At 38.1% G+C, this 14,688-nt stretch overlaps 1 protein-coding gene across 1 annotated transcript in view; it reads right to left on the minus strand.

Annotated features, from left to right (window-relative positions):
- Positions 1 to 14,220, minus strand: part of NUDT14 (nudix (nucleoside diphosphate linked moiety X)-type motif 14) — a 57,912-nt gene extending 43,692 nt beyond the window's left edge. Inside the window, exon 1 of the mRNA XM_010283167.1 lies at positions 14,108 to 14,220. Within this exon, the coding sequence (XP_010281469.1) occupies positions 14,108 to 14,220 (113 nt within the window). The remainder of the gene's footprint in view (positions 1 to 14,107) is intronic.
- Between the last annotated feature and the right edge of the window lie 468 nt (positions 14,221 to 14,688).

The following is a 14,688-nucleotide window of genomic DNA, read 5'->3' on the forward strand; positions in this document are numbered from 1 at the left end:
ATCTTAAGACAAAGAATGAAGTTCACAACTTCACTCCACAGATTCAGCAAAGCTTGTCTGAGAATGAAGAATGAACTTCCACAAGTAGTACAGACAATTACATACCTTCCCTTGCAAAAGCAAGACACACTTTTTCCAACCAAAAAGTATACAAAATATAGCACTGCAGAAAGTTGTTTCTTTTCTCTTTCATCCTCTCCCCAAGGCACAACTGTTAGGTGTGGTTTGTCATCCCACTTAATGCCGTACTGGAAGGCATGCCACTGCTCTACCATAAGGGCTGCAGAAGAATGTACCGACAGAGAGAAGACACAATGCCAACTGGCATTCATCTGGGTTTTTTTGAGAAATACTTCAAAAGCAAATATTCCAACAGTTTTTCCGTTTAGTGAAATAGTTTTCCTGACTAGCTTTTTTCAGCCCCTGGGTGTGATTAAATCTCTACTCCCCCCCCCCAACATAATTCTTACACTTAAATCTTGACATTTATATTATTATTTTTACAAATTAATCTTTCTCTATGGAGTGTACCATAATGCTCTAGGGAGGCTTGTACATTCCCGTTGAGTCTTGTGTGAGCTCTGCCAAAACATTTTAACTCTTAGACAGATCAAAGAGAAAGTAACAAGATAAAAAGAAACCAGGTTCTCCAGACTGACAGGTCAACCATCTCCTCAACAAGAAAAAAGGATGGTTTACAGAAACAATGAGGGAGACAATCCGGTTTCAAATTCAGAGGAACTATCCCATGAAGTAGTAATTTCTGTACTAATGATTACTGACTGGTTTCACTGAATAGGAGGCAAATAATCTCATGTTATTCTTTAACTTATCTGAGCAATGAAAATCAGATGAGTTACAGATCAAATTTTAGGCCATACAAACTGCAGTGCTCTGGAAATGTTACTCTAAAGAACAACACAAGCCTTGCAGACAAAGTAAGCCAGAAACTGCTTACCTATGTCCAATACTTTGAAGTGTCAAAAATGTTACAACGCTGAAAGCAGAGTTCTAAGTGCAGACATACATGTGAAATTCTAAATCAGATTTGCCAACAGACTTGATAGCCAACTTTTCTTCTAATCCTGCTGCTTCAAAAGTTAAACAAGTTTAAGTGACCAAATAATAACAAAGGTGTGTCTTAACACCAAAACAAAACTGAATTAAGCCAACAGTGATAGTTTATTTCAGCAGTTCAAGGTAAGAACAAATACAAGAGCTATACAGGTTCATATCCTAAACAATTTTTTTAATTATTTACAATGTTATAGTCCAAATACAAGTTTACTTGTTTCCCTTATTTTTTCCCCACCTTGACTTCCATCTCAGTTTGTCAGAACATGTAATTTCTGGTCAAAAATCATTGAACTGCTGTGACTCCAATCACCTTACTTTCTAAGTAAAAAAAATCTGTTAGTCAAATTGCTTTAGACTTTGCCTAAACTAGGATTGCAGAAACAATGCAAGTGAAGACCTGGCCTCTCCAATGACAGGAGAAAAAATATCACTGCATTCAGCAAGGCTGGAAATTAAAGTTTATAAAAATGCATACTAAGGATCTTAGTGTCTGGCCTTTCATAGTCCAGACGCATTTGTAGTCTAGAACTTTTTTATGCAGCAAAACAAAATGCTACATCCATTCCAAGTTCACAAATAACTATTATAACTAACTAAAACATCAGCTAAAATGACAAATATCATTGAAAATAATCCCTAAAGTAGTAACACCAAGATACCAAACTCTATGTAGTCAATATTTCTACTCCTAATTTAAATGATCTTCTACATAATGAAAATCTTACTAAATCAATCAGATAATGTTATGCTTTTTTACGATATATACCTTTTCTAAGCATATCATGTGCAGAAAATCCAGTAATTAACAGTCATCACATATCAGGCTCTTGGGAAAAACAATTTTCTACATTAAGAATCAAATCTAGAGTAAGAATCATGCGTAGATGTAGCTGTAGCCCAGAAAGAACTTGCAAATTAAAACTGAAACCACAAAATTGAACATTTCTAAAATCTTAAGACGAATAGTGAATAACATACGGTGTGCTTTATCAGCTTGCTGGGGAATTCTTCTAGTCTTTTAAAACAATTGTTTGTATTTGCTTACTAAATATGCACCTTGATCATATGCAGCATGGCATATCAGAACAAGAATTTGGATTAAGAGAAGGAAGCTCAAACTCTCACTGGAAGTGTTTTTTTCTGTGCACACATTTTTTCACTCTTTTTTTTTAATTAGATCTAATACACGACACTAAAAAACACACTATTTACTGTCTGGGAGGACTGCGGAGGGAAAAGGAGAGGAGAGGGGAGGGGAGGGGAGGGAGAGGAAAGGGGACCAGGTTCCAGAAGAAACACTCGTGCAATTACTAGATGATACACAAATGCACTTTGCACATACTGAACACACAGAACATATCTTATACACTGCAACACAAAGAAAAATAACTATTTCAGAAATACATAAGAATTTGAAGCACTAGGTAGTTAAAAATACCAGAAGAAGGCATCGCTAAATATGGGGGAAAGAAAACTAAAAAGCACAGTAACCACCAACAACATTTTTACACTTGTATACTTTTACCTCTGTACATTAGGAAAAAACCCCCTCTTGGGAAAAAAAAAAAATAATCTTGCACACATGCACACCCACTGAGGGTCACAGAATCTGTGAAAGAGATATTTAACACAGGTTCTTGAACAGATGACAAGCCATTAAACCTTCACCTTTAGGTAGCTATGATGATCTGATGTCTCTTTTATGATTATGTCCCATTTTTTTAATTAAAATCTACAATGTGTTTAACAAGCAATTCTTCCATCAATCTTTGATGTGTTTTACTTATAAAGCAGTGACAGTTTTCAGTTCAGTCTCCTTAAAGTTCCAGAGAAACCATTTTCCACTCACTTGCTTTGAAAGCCATTAAAACAACTTGATGAAGAACAGCAGCAGGGGGCTAATAGAAGGCAAGGCTTAGTAGCAATCTTTAGATTTTTCTCCTAAGACTTTCTCACAGACACTCCTCACAAAGATCCTCAGGGCTTTTTTTATCCTCTCCTTTCTCCCTACCCCCCAAAAAAATCAGTTCAAAGTGACAGATGCAACTAGCTCCAGGTTTTGCTATTTTCTTAATTTCACTTCTACCTCTCAATTTTGATAGACTCAACTGAAATCTGTTTCCTATAGTGATGGTCATCTCCTCATATCTTCCTGTTGGGAAAAAAATAATACACAGAAGGATTCAAGAATTAACTTGGAAACATCTTCTAAGCGGTCATCTGTTCTGGTACAGAGAAATGGACCTGTTGCTTAAAATACATGTATTGCCATATACAACTGGCATTCAATTAATTGAATTCATTAGTGATTAAATTATTAGTGATTTATATGCAGTTCTATGTTTTACTGCAGTATTTCTGAAACTTTCATCATGACAGTGACCCTGTGACAGTTTAAATCTTGGGATATAAACTAAAGAACTATGCAAGACAACTGCAAATAATCTTCAACCACTACCTGTCATAAATGGTAGGTTCTTCGGTTATAGTTTCATGCAAATGTAGAAATCGAAGTTTTACAGAAAACAGAACTATTCAGATAGTACCTATGCTGATCAGAATCAGTAAAGCATACTTTTTTAATCTATGTTTTGCTGTCCTCACTACCGTTTTATTTCTTTATTATTATGGCCATTTGAAGTACAATCTTTGTTGATCACTAATTTTGGGGGAACTTCTGGAACTCCAGAGCTCTACGGACTCTTCAATAGCTGTATTCAAGTGATGCCGCTGTGGTCAAAATATCACATATAGCATTTCTGCAACATGAACACCTACTTCCATGAAGCAGGGCTATGGGACACACCTATTAATCTCAGATTTTAGTTACTATCCCTTTTTCTTTTAAAAACTAGAGCTACAGTTACAGTACACATGGCTAGGAGCAAACAGGGACTAAAGGAGGCCAGATACATGCCTCCTCATCTTGAGGAGAGGGGCAGCACATATGAGAGATTTGAGGTCAAGAAAGACAGATGGTGGGCATTCCCATTACAGCTAAGTCACCTCTTGTCCATACACCATTGCGCTTTATGTTTTCCAGTTGGTGACTCACAGTTTGTGTTTCTACTTTATTTTAGCAAGCTCGTATTTGCAAAACAAACTGGGAGAATACATTGTGGAATAAACTTCTAATTGTCTCAGACCAAATCTTATCAATACTTTCTCAGAACGTCAACAATCATACTTTCTGCATCTCCCCCTCCTGCTATTATTAAAATGCTAATGTGAAATCTCATTTTTAATGATATTTTCTCTTAAAATTTAAAAAAAAACACAGAAGAAATTTTCAGCTCTTGAACTGACATACCGTCCTATCAGTAAACACACAAAAAGTTTCTGTTGGCTTTCTGAGATAATTATATCAAAAATATTGGAAAAGGATCCATCAAGAATATAAACTAAAGAAGTTTGAGAACTACAGAAACAATATTCTAAGGAACAGGAACAGTTATTTATAATTTTCTACAAGCATACAATCACTTTACAGAATTGAAAAAATGTAAGGCTGGAAGGACCTCACAAGATCACTCAGTACAACTTTCTTTTAACGGTGGCAGGATCAAACATATGTTATGTGAGTGCTATATAATACATGCCAGATACAGTATATGTGTCTGAGCATTACCAAGTCAGAGCCTCTATTCAGGCTGTTCCATCATTCAAACTATTCTACCATTTCTGCAATTTTAGGTTTAAAATAAATACTTGCAGTACTAGGTATGTAATAGCACTGTAACATTGTTATGCTACAAGTACATGACCTAGAGTTTGTCATGAATGCTACTTGCAGAATAACCATTTAAAATTACCATTAAAATTACCATTAGCATTACTTCTTTCTCCACTCATTTTGAAGTATTAATGCTTACTTCTCCAGGAGGGTAAACTTTTTTCCCCTCATATTTTCTATTTTCAGAGAAAGAACATCTCTCACCTTTAGGAGTGTAGCCTCATTTCCCTATAATGTATTCATCACCGCTCAGCACATCTGTCCCAGCAAATCCCATTTCCTGTTCTATTCATGAGGCTCAGCAACCTGGAGCTTTAGTGATTGCCGCCACACTTTTCCCATGGCCTTCTCACCTCTCACCCCCTCCACGCACCCCACTCCCATTGTTTATCATCTGTTCTCCCCTGCTGCAAACTGCTGTCAGATGTTCACTTATCCCTAATCTTACTCACTGCCTTTGATATTCTTTCTAATCCAACAACCTGTCAACTGGGGCATCAGCCCATGTCCAGACCAGCTGCTCTGTCACAGGCTGTAAGATTCCCTCTCAGCTCCAAGAGGTATTTAAAGGATTTGGATATGGCAACCGCAACGTGAAACAAATAATTAATGCTGTTTTGATCAGTGATCAGGGCTTTAGTGTGACATGAGCTGATCACTAAGAAAAACTGAGCTTTATTTTGTTTAAACTTCCGTAAACTTTAGTGTTACTGTATTAACAAGATTTTGATCAATGTCTGAAGGACAGTACCAAACAGCTAAGTTCTTTAACTTGTTTTAGTTAAAAATTATGAGGAATAATCAATCTGAATGCAAGTCAGAGGGGCAGTTAACTTTATATGCCTGCTGCGTAAAGCATGCTTATTTATGCAACAGCGACTTGTGTAGAGTTTTCAAAGCATGGGAGCTGACCTTTTATGAGTTACAGCTGAAAATACAAATGTATTTTAAGTATGGCAGCAGTTGAGGTAAAACACACTTGTATTCTCAGGAATATAATAAAGCATAGTTTCATCCCATATATACCATCAAAACCTGACATTTTAAAGAATATTCCCATTTACAGAAAATGTCTAATTTCCATAATATTCAGATTTGCTATAAACACTTAAATATTACAGTGTTCATCTGCTTTAAAACATACCAAATACACATAATGACACAGCTGAAATTATGATTCAGATGACAGATTTTTTTGTATTGGGAAAAAGAAGTTTCTGCTATTTAAGCAAACATATGTATTTTGATCTAAACTGAAAAACAAATAAAGCATTTAGTTGTTGAAGAACATGAATACTATTTTATTTCCCAGATCTAACTGCAATTACTACAAAAGAGTAGTCAAGTCAAACAGGTCAAAAAAGCCTATAATTTATACCCTACAGTAGTCATATTTCACACACACAAAATATAAAAATCTCAGTGATGGATTTTATAACATGGTCCATTCACTTAGAACTAAACCACTTTCATTCTTAGGGCTTGTCTATACCAAGACATCAAGAAAATGAATCTGAAATAAGTACCTTTATGAATTTGAATTCTGCTAGTTAAACTCCATTAAACCCCTGTGTGGACACAGTCATTCAGTTTGGTTTACTGCTCCCTTAGGGCATGCACTGGAAAGTTAACATGGATTAACGTAGGGTATGAATTCAAAGTGCAATCATACTTTGAAAATGGTTTAACGTAAACAGAACCAGACTCTTTGTTGTAGAATGAGACATTGAGTTAATCAGGGAAGTCCTGTGTAGACAAGCCCTTGCAGATGAGGCTACTGGAGTGGTATTGTCAAAGCTAATGGTTTTCAACCTCTTCATCTGCAGACCTGGAAACATCTTCCAGTGAAGCTGCAGACCTTGGCAGCACATTAAATTCTGCTGATAATTGACCTGCTTTTCTCAGTTGACTCACATGGATGACCTACAAGTAGTCCAATGGCCCTCAATAGGCTACTTATTAGAACTTGAAAAATACTCATTTAAGCTAACTACAACTTACATACCACCTCCTAATACTCTTAACTTCATAGCTATTGCACAGTAAACCAAGTAGTCTAGCCATTGATGACATTAAATGAGATTTTAAGGTTCATTTATGCAAGTGTATACACATTTCATCCCTGTGCAAGGATGCTACAAAAGATGCTTGACAGAGCCTTATTCTTGCCAATAAGTGACATTTGCTGTCATAAGTTTGTTAAAAGATAATAAGACTGACCTAAAAATGAGAAGTTTTGTCAGTGCCAACCACTTTTCATGTATTTACTTCAAAGAACCCTACACTCACTCATCAAAGCATGCTAGATAAAGAATTAAGACTAATACAACATAATACTCACTGAAACAAAACCAAGTATGAGTGTTCTTTTCAACTACTACTCTTATTAACTAATTCTTCTCATTTCCCCCTTGAATAATTCATAAATGTCTCATACAAAAGTAACTTGTACAAATTTCCAGAGTTGAATTCAAGGTATATGGCAGAGGCAGAGGCAGATATGCCTAGATTCATTAGTTTCTTTTCTTAAACCTGTGCTCTAATTGCAAAGAACACTGTTTCTCTCAAAGGAAAATTATGTTCCCTTGGTATTTAACTCCCTAATGCTGTCATTGCAGAACCTTTACATTTCTTTTCTCCCACCAATATAAAAGAATTATACTGCACTTCAATGATAATTCCCAGTTAACACAGCAGTCATCAGATCAGTCACATCAAAAATCTGTCTCATCCAGGATTCTACCTCCAACAGAAGCCAAGATGCCTAAGGAAGAATATATTGTTACAATACTCTCAGCCTCCTGCAATTTGCAGCTCAGGGACTTCCTGAGGTAGAAGGAGTATGTTTGAATTTAAGATTAATACTATATACTAACATAGCAGACTTGACAAGCTGAAGAAAACGAGATCAATTTTGCAGAAAAAAATGGCATCTCCTTTTATTGCACTACTGCTTTGAAAAAATGAACTGCAAATAAATGTATTAGTAGCATATTTCCTACTACTGGAGCCTTTTGAAGATTCAACAGAAGACTTACGTGTTTGAACAGGTAACTTAAAAATCTGTTTACTCCCTCAACAGCATCATTTTTAACTGTCAAAATAGAAAAGAATGTTTTATGTTTATAAAAAAGCAGACGGAAGTTCCAGAGAATATTTCAGGCAGCTGGGCACATTCATGTTGCTATGCTATTACCATATTAAAAAAAATCCTGAATGTAAAATCAGATTGTTAATATTATTGTAACACTGCACTGCTTTTTTCATCTTCAAAGTTTTCATGACATTAATGATACAGGCCTCACTTCTCTCTGCATGTATACACAGAATCAGCATTTTAATCTTCATTGACATCTCCAAGACAGTTAAACTGTAAGGCACAGAAATGAAGTAATTGCTCATGGTCACAAAAGAAAGCAGTAGCAAATCTAAGACTAGAAACAAGAAATTCCTCGTTCACTGATGAATTGTGCACTACTCCTGAAGCACATTTTCTACCCCTTATAAAGTTCATGATCTGTTAAAATCTACAGTAGTCTTGAAAATTACTTTAGAATGACTGTAAAACTCAAAGAGATAATAATTGAATTCCCTTAACACTGAATGAAAACATCATGCATTAAAACTAAATTGAAGGGAGCATTTTTCATGTTTAACTTCAAAAGGAATGATTCTAAACATTACATCAATAGAGGAAATGTGATGCTCAGGCACTGGACTACTCTGAAGTGTGGAAGGAACGTGAATCTCACAGAAGAGCAAATAGTTCCAATTTACCACTACTGACTGTAAGGTTCAGTCAATATGCACGTAGTTTCTGAGGTTTTATCCCACATCATTGAAACAGATGCCCGTTCCACCATTCCACAGATTTGAAATAAAAACTTACTTACATACATACAGGAAAAATTACTGACAGTTGGTATTAGTCTAGTAGCAAACTTCTAAAAGTTCCTGGGCAGAATGCACATATATGTTTATACAATGCGAGGAAACAGTGGCAAGAGCTCCCTTGCCAGAACAACCATCGAAAACAAAGCTATAGGAGTCTGGGCTAGATCCACAAAGGCTTTGATATGTGAGCTCTACGCAAAAGTTTCTATAACAGCTCAAGATACTATTCCCCCAGCTAAATGCTTTCCCCAGCTGATGCTCTGCCTCCCCTTGAAGGATACTGTCCCCAGCACAGGGGTCACCAAAAAGAATATGCAAAGGCACTTCACTTAGCCCAGTGCAAAGCTCAGTAATTTATCTTAAAGGGCTGACGGAGGTTGGTTTGAACTGGAACAGCAGAGTAAGAGCTGGAGGAAAACTACTTTCCTTTCTGCTGATTCTCAGAGGGTAATAACCACTAGCATGGGAACAAAAAATTGCATGCAGTAACTTCTTAAATTACTATAGCAAGATTCATGAGAGCTCACTCTGTCAAAGCCCTGCATTATGGTCCAAATCGAACATGCAGAACCACTGAAATCCCTGCTTAGGTGCTGATTAAGATGGCAATGTTGAATCCAGATTCCCATTTGGATCTGCTGCCCAAAATCCTAACTCTGCTCAACTGTTACTACTCAGAGTCTACTTCATGACTTAAGTCTCAGCGGAATTCTTAAACTTGGTATTTTTTTTGTCTGTCTAATACACAGGCCAGTGCCTGGCTAACATAACACAAAAGAAAGACAAAGATTTACACACAAATGTGTTTCCCAGCAGTGAGCACGCTGTCCTGTGATGTGGGAAGCAATATTAATTGAAGCAAGATCTTGCAGCCTGACTCTACCACATCCCAGGGAAATGCCGTAGCCCTTGGGCATTGAGTTAATCTCTCATTAGCCATACCTCTGGTCTCTTGAATAAATTATTTATGAAAAGCAGAAAAACTTCAATAGGAAAAAGTGAAAAGAGATTTACCATGGAGTTCTGGTAAGGAAGCCAATTCTTCAGGAGGTGATATAAGTTTGAAGAAAAAAAGAAAGCCACTTTAGACAACAAATCAGTTTGCACTTTGGGGGCATGTACACATTAAAACTAGCCAGATGCTATCCTGTATGTAAGATAAATGAATCCTCTTCTTTCAGTACCAAGCAGAACAAAAATATGTAAACAGGATTCCTACTGACAAAATGAAGAGGATATTCATCAGGCTACGTGAGGTACCTTGTCCACCTCTCACACTCAGGCTACCTCACTCAAAATTACATGGCTTACTTGACTGAGGGCCCCATCTTGAGGAAGGGGTTGAGAGCTGAAAACCCCAAGTAGAAAGTGAGGTCTGTTTTGAGGAGCTCTCAGATGTCTATTTTGAAGAATAGTTTTAAACTGTACCTTTCCTATTCACATTGGCCCTAACCAAATCTGCTTACCGTTTGCTGAATTCTATTGACTCCTTTTATTGCACTTCCATTTCTACCTTTGCACTATACAAACACAGAACAAAAAATTTTTAAAAATGTTTGGTAGAGTGATTTCTCTGAAGAGCCAGGCTACTACTTGTAACTTGGATACCTAACACCAAGCTGCATGTTGCCTCCATCACAGAATCACAGAACAGTTTGGGTTGGAAGGGACCTTTACAGGTCACCTAGTCCAACTCTCCTGCAATAAGCAGGGATATCTACAACTCAACCGAGTTGCTCAGAGCCCCGTCCAACCTGACCTTAAATGTTGCCAGGGATGGGGCATCTACCACCTCTCTGGGAAACCTGTTCCACTGTTTCACCACCCCCGTTGTACAAAATTTCTTCCTTAGATCTAGTCTAACTCTACCCTCTTTTAGTTTAAAACCATTACCCCTTGTCCTATTGCTACAGGCCCTGCTAAAAAGTCTCTCCCCATTCTTCTTATAGGCCCACTTTGAGTACTGGAAGACCACAGTAAGGTCTCCCCAGAGCCTTCTCTTCTCCAGGCTGAACAACCCCAACTCTCTCAGCCTGTCCTCATAGGAGAGCTATTCCATCCCTCTGATGATTTCTGTGGTCCTCCTGTGGACTCTCTCCCAACAGGTCCACGTCTTTCCTGTGCTGAGGGCTCCAGAGCTGGACACAGGACTGCAGGTGGGGTCTCCCAAGAACAGAGTAGAGGAGCAGAATCACCTCCTTCAACCTGCTGACCACATTGCTTTTGATGCGGCCCAGGATACGGTTGGCCTTCTGGGCTGCGAGCGCACAGCGCCAGCTCATGTCCAGCTTTTCATCTGCACAGTTCAAAACCTGGAATTCTTTCAGACAGGTGTACGCTTACTTTCACGGTTTTTAAGAAACATGCAATGCTCATTACTTTTATTTAAAACAATATGGGTGGGCAGAGGAAAAGAAAGATGAAAGACCTCATACAAAAAGATCTCATGACCCTCTCTGTTAGAAGAGCAGATCCACCACATAAATTGCTGTAACTTCAGAAACTGCTAAGAATTATATGACAATCTTCACTACAAGTTAAATAGCCAGAAACCTCAATTTTTTTCTCATGATCTTCTGGAAGAGTATTTCTATATGTAACCAAATGTAACAGGTCCAATCCAAAGGACAACTCAAGCTCTTGGAACAAGGGGAACTTAGAACTGAAGCACAAGCCTAGAAAGACACTGCTGGAGTTTTGTCTAACATGATAGTAACCACCTGACTTGATTTTAAGTACATACAACTTTGTTCCTTTGTTCCACAACTCCTTGTCTAAACATCCAGATACCCAAGGAAAATACTCAGCTGGCCAAAACACTTATCCAGTCTTTGGGCTCACAATTTTGAATGTGTTAAGTGCCTCTGACGAACAGGCAGACAACCGTCTGACTCTCTGGCTCCACTCTTGATCAGGTGTGATCACAATCTTCTTCAGATGCACAACCTGTGGGGGCTTACAACAGTATATCCTCAGCATTTTGTTTAGATTTCACCCTCTTCCAGGATCCCTTTCTGATGTCTTGCGGATTTCTGGTGGTGTGCAAACCTCCTAGAGCAACTATGGTTTAGAACTCTGTGCAATGCAGGTTGAATGGATAAAACCAGACTTGCAGGGTAAACTGTGATATAAATCACCTATATCTAAATTTATGTCTAACTGTTGAAAACTCGACTGGTTTAGCTATCATGATGGGATCAAAATTACCTCCACACAAGTAGTGTAATTTTTACATGAAATGTCTTAGAATCAATGCTGCAACATACACATTCATGGTGAAATGTCTACACATCAGTGTTGTAATGTGTTCATGAATGCTTAGCAATAACCTTAAAATTACATGTATGTAAAAATTATTTCAATTTCCTGTTTGTACATAAAAGCAGTAGTTGTAAAAAACAAAACTAGTAAAATAAAAAACTAATTCTATATACATCCTTGGATAAAGAAGTTATGTTGAAGTATCAATGCCTATTTTAGGAATGTATCTGTTTGAAAACAGATTTCAAAATCACAGTCTTCAAGTCCTAAATGATTCTTCATCAATATTATATAACACAAATTATGCATCAATTAATCTTCCTCATATTACAATGAATTATAGGGGAGATGTTACAGCTTCACAAGAAGTACCTGTAAGATTGCCTTAAACCTTCCAGTTACAGCACGATGCCACATATTGCATGAAGTAAATATCCAAACCAGATTCAGTTTTCATAGTGCAATGAATGCCATTATTGACATTTTCCTCATTTAAATTTTTCTGTTATTCATAAAGACTTTTTTAGTATATTTGGGTTACGTTCAGCAAGCAGGTGCAGGGAATTCATGGAGTGGAGAACTAATTTTACTCTAACTTAAAGCACCAATTAGAAGAAGAAAAGTTTCTTTGCTTTTCCCAGCTAATGAATAAAAAGTTGGACAAGGGGAAGATGTACTCAGCATAAAACCATTAAGATCAAGGGCTAGATTTTGGGAATAATTTCCAGTTTTAGATGAATGATGGAATTTTCAAAAACGCTTAAGCAGATCAGGCACTGTACTCCCTTAGATTTAAGACACTTAACTGTTTAGGTATTTAATGGAGTTTTCAGCAGGCTTAAATGCCTTTGAAACAACTAGTCAAATGACTAAAAATATCTAGCATTTCCTCTGGCTAGTAAGTCAGTTTTTAAATGCAAAATGTGTTTTTAATAAACGTAGGGCCTGTCTCCCAGGTCAGGTGCAGACAGTTGTGCACTCGTTAAGCTTATGCTCTCAGCAGGCTGGACCCAAGCCAGCTTCTGTGTACAGAAGCCATATGAACTACATTTTCACGTTCATTTTAAGACAGTGCTGTGGCCAAGAGAAACAATCTCTGCCCTCAACCAGCCCCCTAACACTCATCCCTAACCACCACATTACCACCTCCCTTCTCCCAGCATAAGCATTTGAATTGCATCAGAGGCCTTGTTTAGGTTAAAAATAACTTTTTTTTTTGGCCGGATTAGGTTTGACCTGGACCAGATTCCTGATCCAGCTCACTATGTTGCTGCACAAACACTTGTGCAAGCAGAAGAAGTAGCAAGACATGCAGAAAGGGCAAGTCTACTTCTTTTGGTGGCAATGCTGGTCTCTGTCAAATCACAGCACGTGACCAAACATATCCTTATTTCTTCTTTACCATACTCATCACATTTAAACCACTTGTATTCAATTAAATGTAATTTTGTAATACCGTTTTGTACATTTTAATTAAATCACATTTTTCATGTAAATAGAGCATGACTCAGAAATGAAAATGAAATTAAGAAGTAAGATTCGTTAGTTACAAAAGAAGCCAGCAAAAATTCAGAACACGAAAGAATGTTCTTCAGGTTTTCTTCTGATAATTGGAAAGAAATAATTAATTCAGTCTAAAGCTTTCAGCTGTTCACAAATAAAATGTTTTACTTATACCAACCAATGAGAAGAGAGCTTTCTTTAGGAAAATCCTGTACAACATGAATTTTAAAAAGGTAAAAAAATCAGTTAATCTGCTTTGATGGAAGCTATTTGAATCCTTGCTTTTCCTTTTCTGTATCATATCTCACTGTTAGACTTAAAACATACCTCCTCCATATATATTCCCCCTCTGCCTTTTCAACTGGTGTGTTTAAGCAAAGCAAAGAATAAGTAAGAGAAGATACGGTCTGCAGTGTGCATTTCTAAGGCTGTCTAAATTATTATGCATTTCCACTTCCCTCACACTACCTGGGCAAAAGCTCACCCTGGACCAGCCAACACTGCATCGTCAGCTAGAGAAACAACCAGTTTTGCACATGACCTCACTCGCAGAAAATGTTCAAGGAACATGCAGCACTTTATGCCACGAGGAGTGACTTTCCTTTCACGCCTTGCATTCCTGGCAACTCTTGGAGGTACCAGTTCTCAGGGATCCTCTGAAAGGTGACTGATGTTGATATAAACATGGTAAGGAAAGGGATTTCTTCATAAACATGACAAGTAAAGGGATTTTCCTTCCCTGTTTCCCACATGCCGGTGCCGAGGCTGGTCTCGCAGAGCAGCGGCACACCTTGTCAATGTAAGCAACAACCCACCATGCTAAGGGCTGGCCAGCAATGGGCTCCATCTGCAAACTATCAGCATCAAATGCAAGGCCCATATCAAGAGATACCCCAGTCAAAGGTGAACCGAAAAACCAGAATGGGGTTAAGGAGATGGCTCCAGACCCCGGTGAGGTACTGGGCACCTGGGGGCTTGGTGCATCCATGGAAGAGCTGGAGTTAGTGGCACACCCCAAGGCAGTGCTATCTACAGCCACCAGTTTTTCGGGCTGCCTTCACTGCCCACCAAGAGTCCCACCTTCCCCGCTGGCCAGGGAGGGCTGCGGCGGGCGGGCAGGGGCTGAGCAACCGCCTGAAGGGCGATCCCGGGCAGTGTGGGGTGGCAGGGCGCCATAAGGCTAAGGCGCACGCTCCCCCAGCGACACGGCCAGTGTCCCA

The sequence above is a fragment of the Phaethon lepturus genome, unplaced genomic scaffold (assembly GCF_000687285.1).
Source record: "Phaethon lepturus isolate BGI_N335 unplaced genomic scaffold, ASM68728v1 scaffold4153, whole genome shotgun sequence".
NCBI lineage: Eukaryota > Metazoa > Chordata > Aves > Phaethontiformes > Phaethontidae > Phaethon > Phaethon lepturus.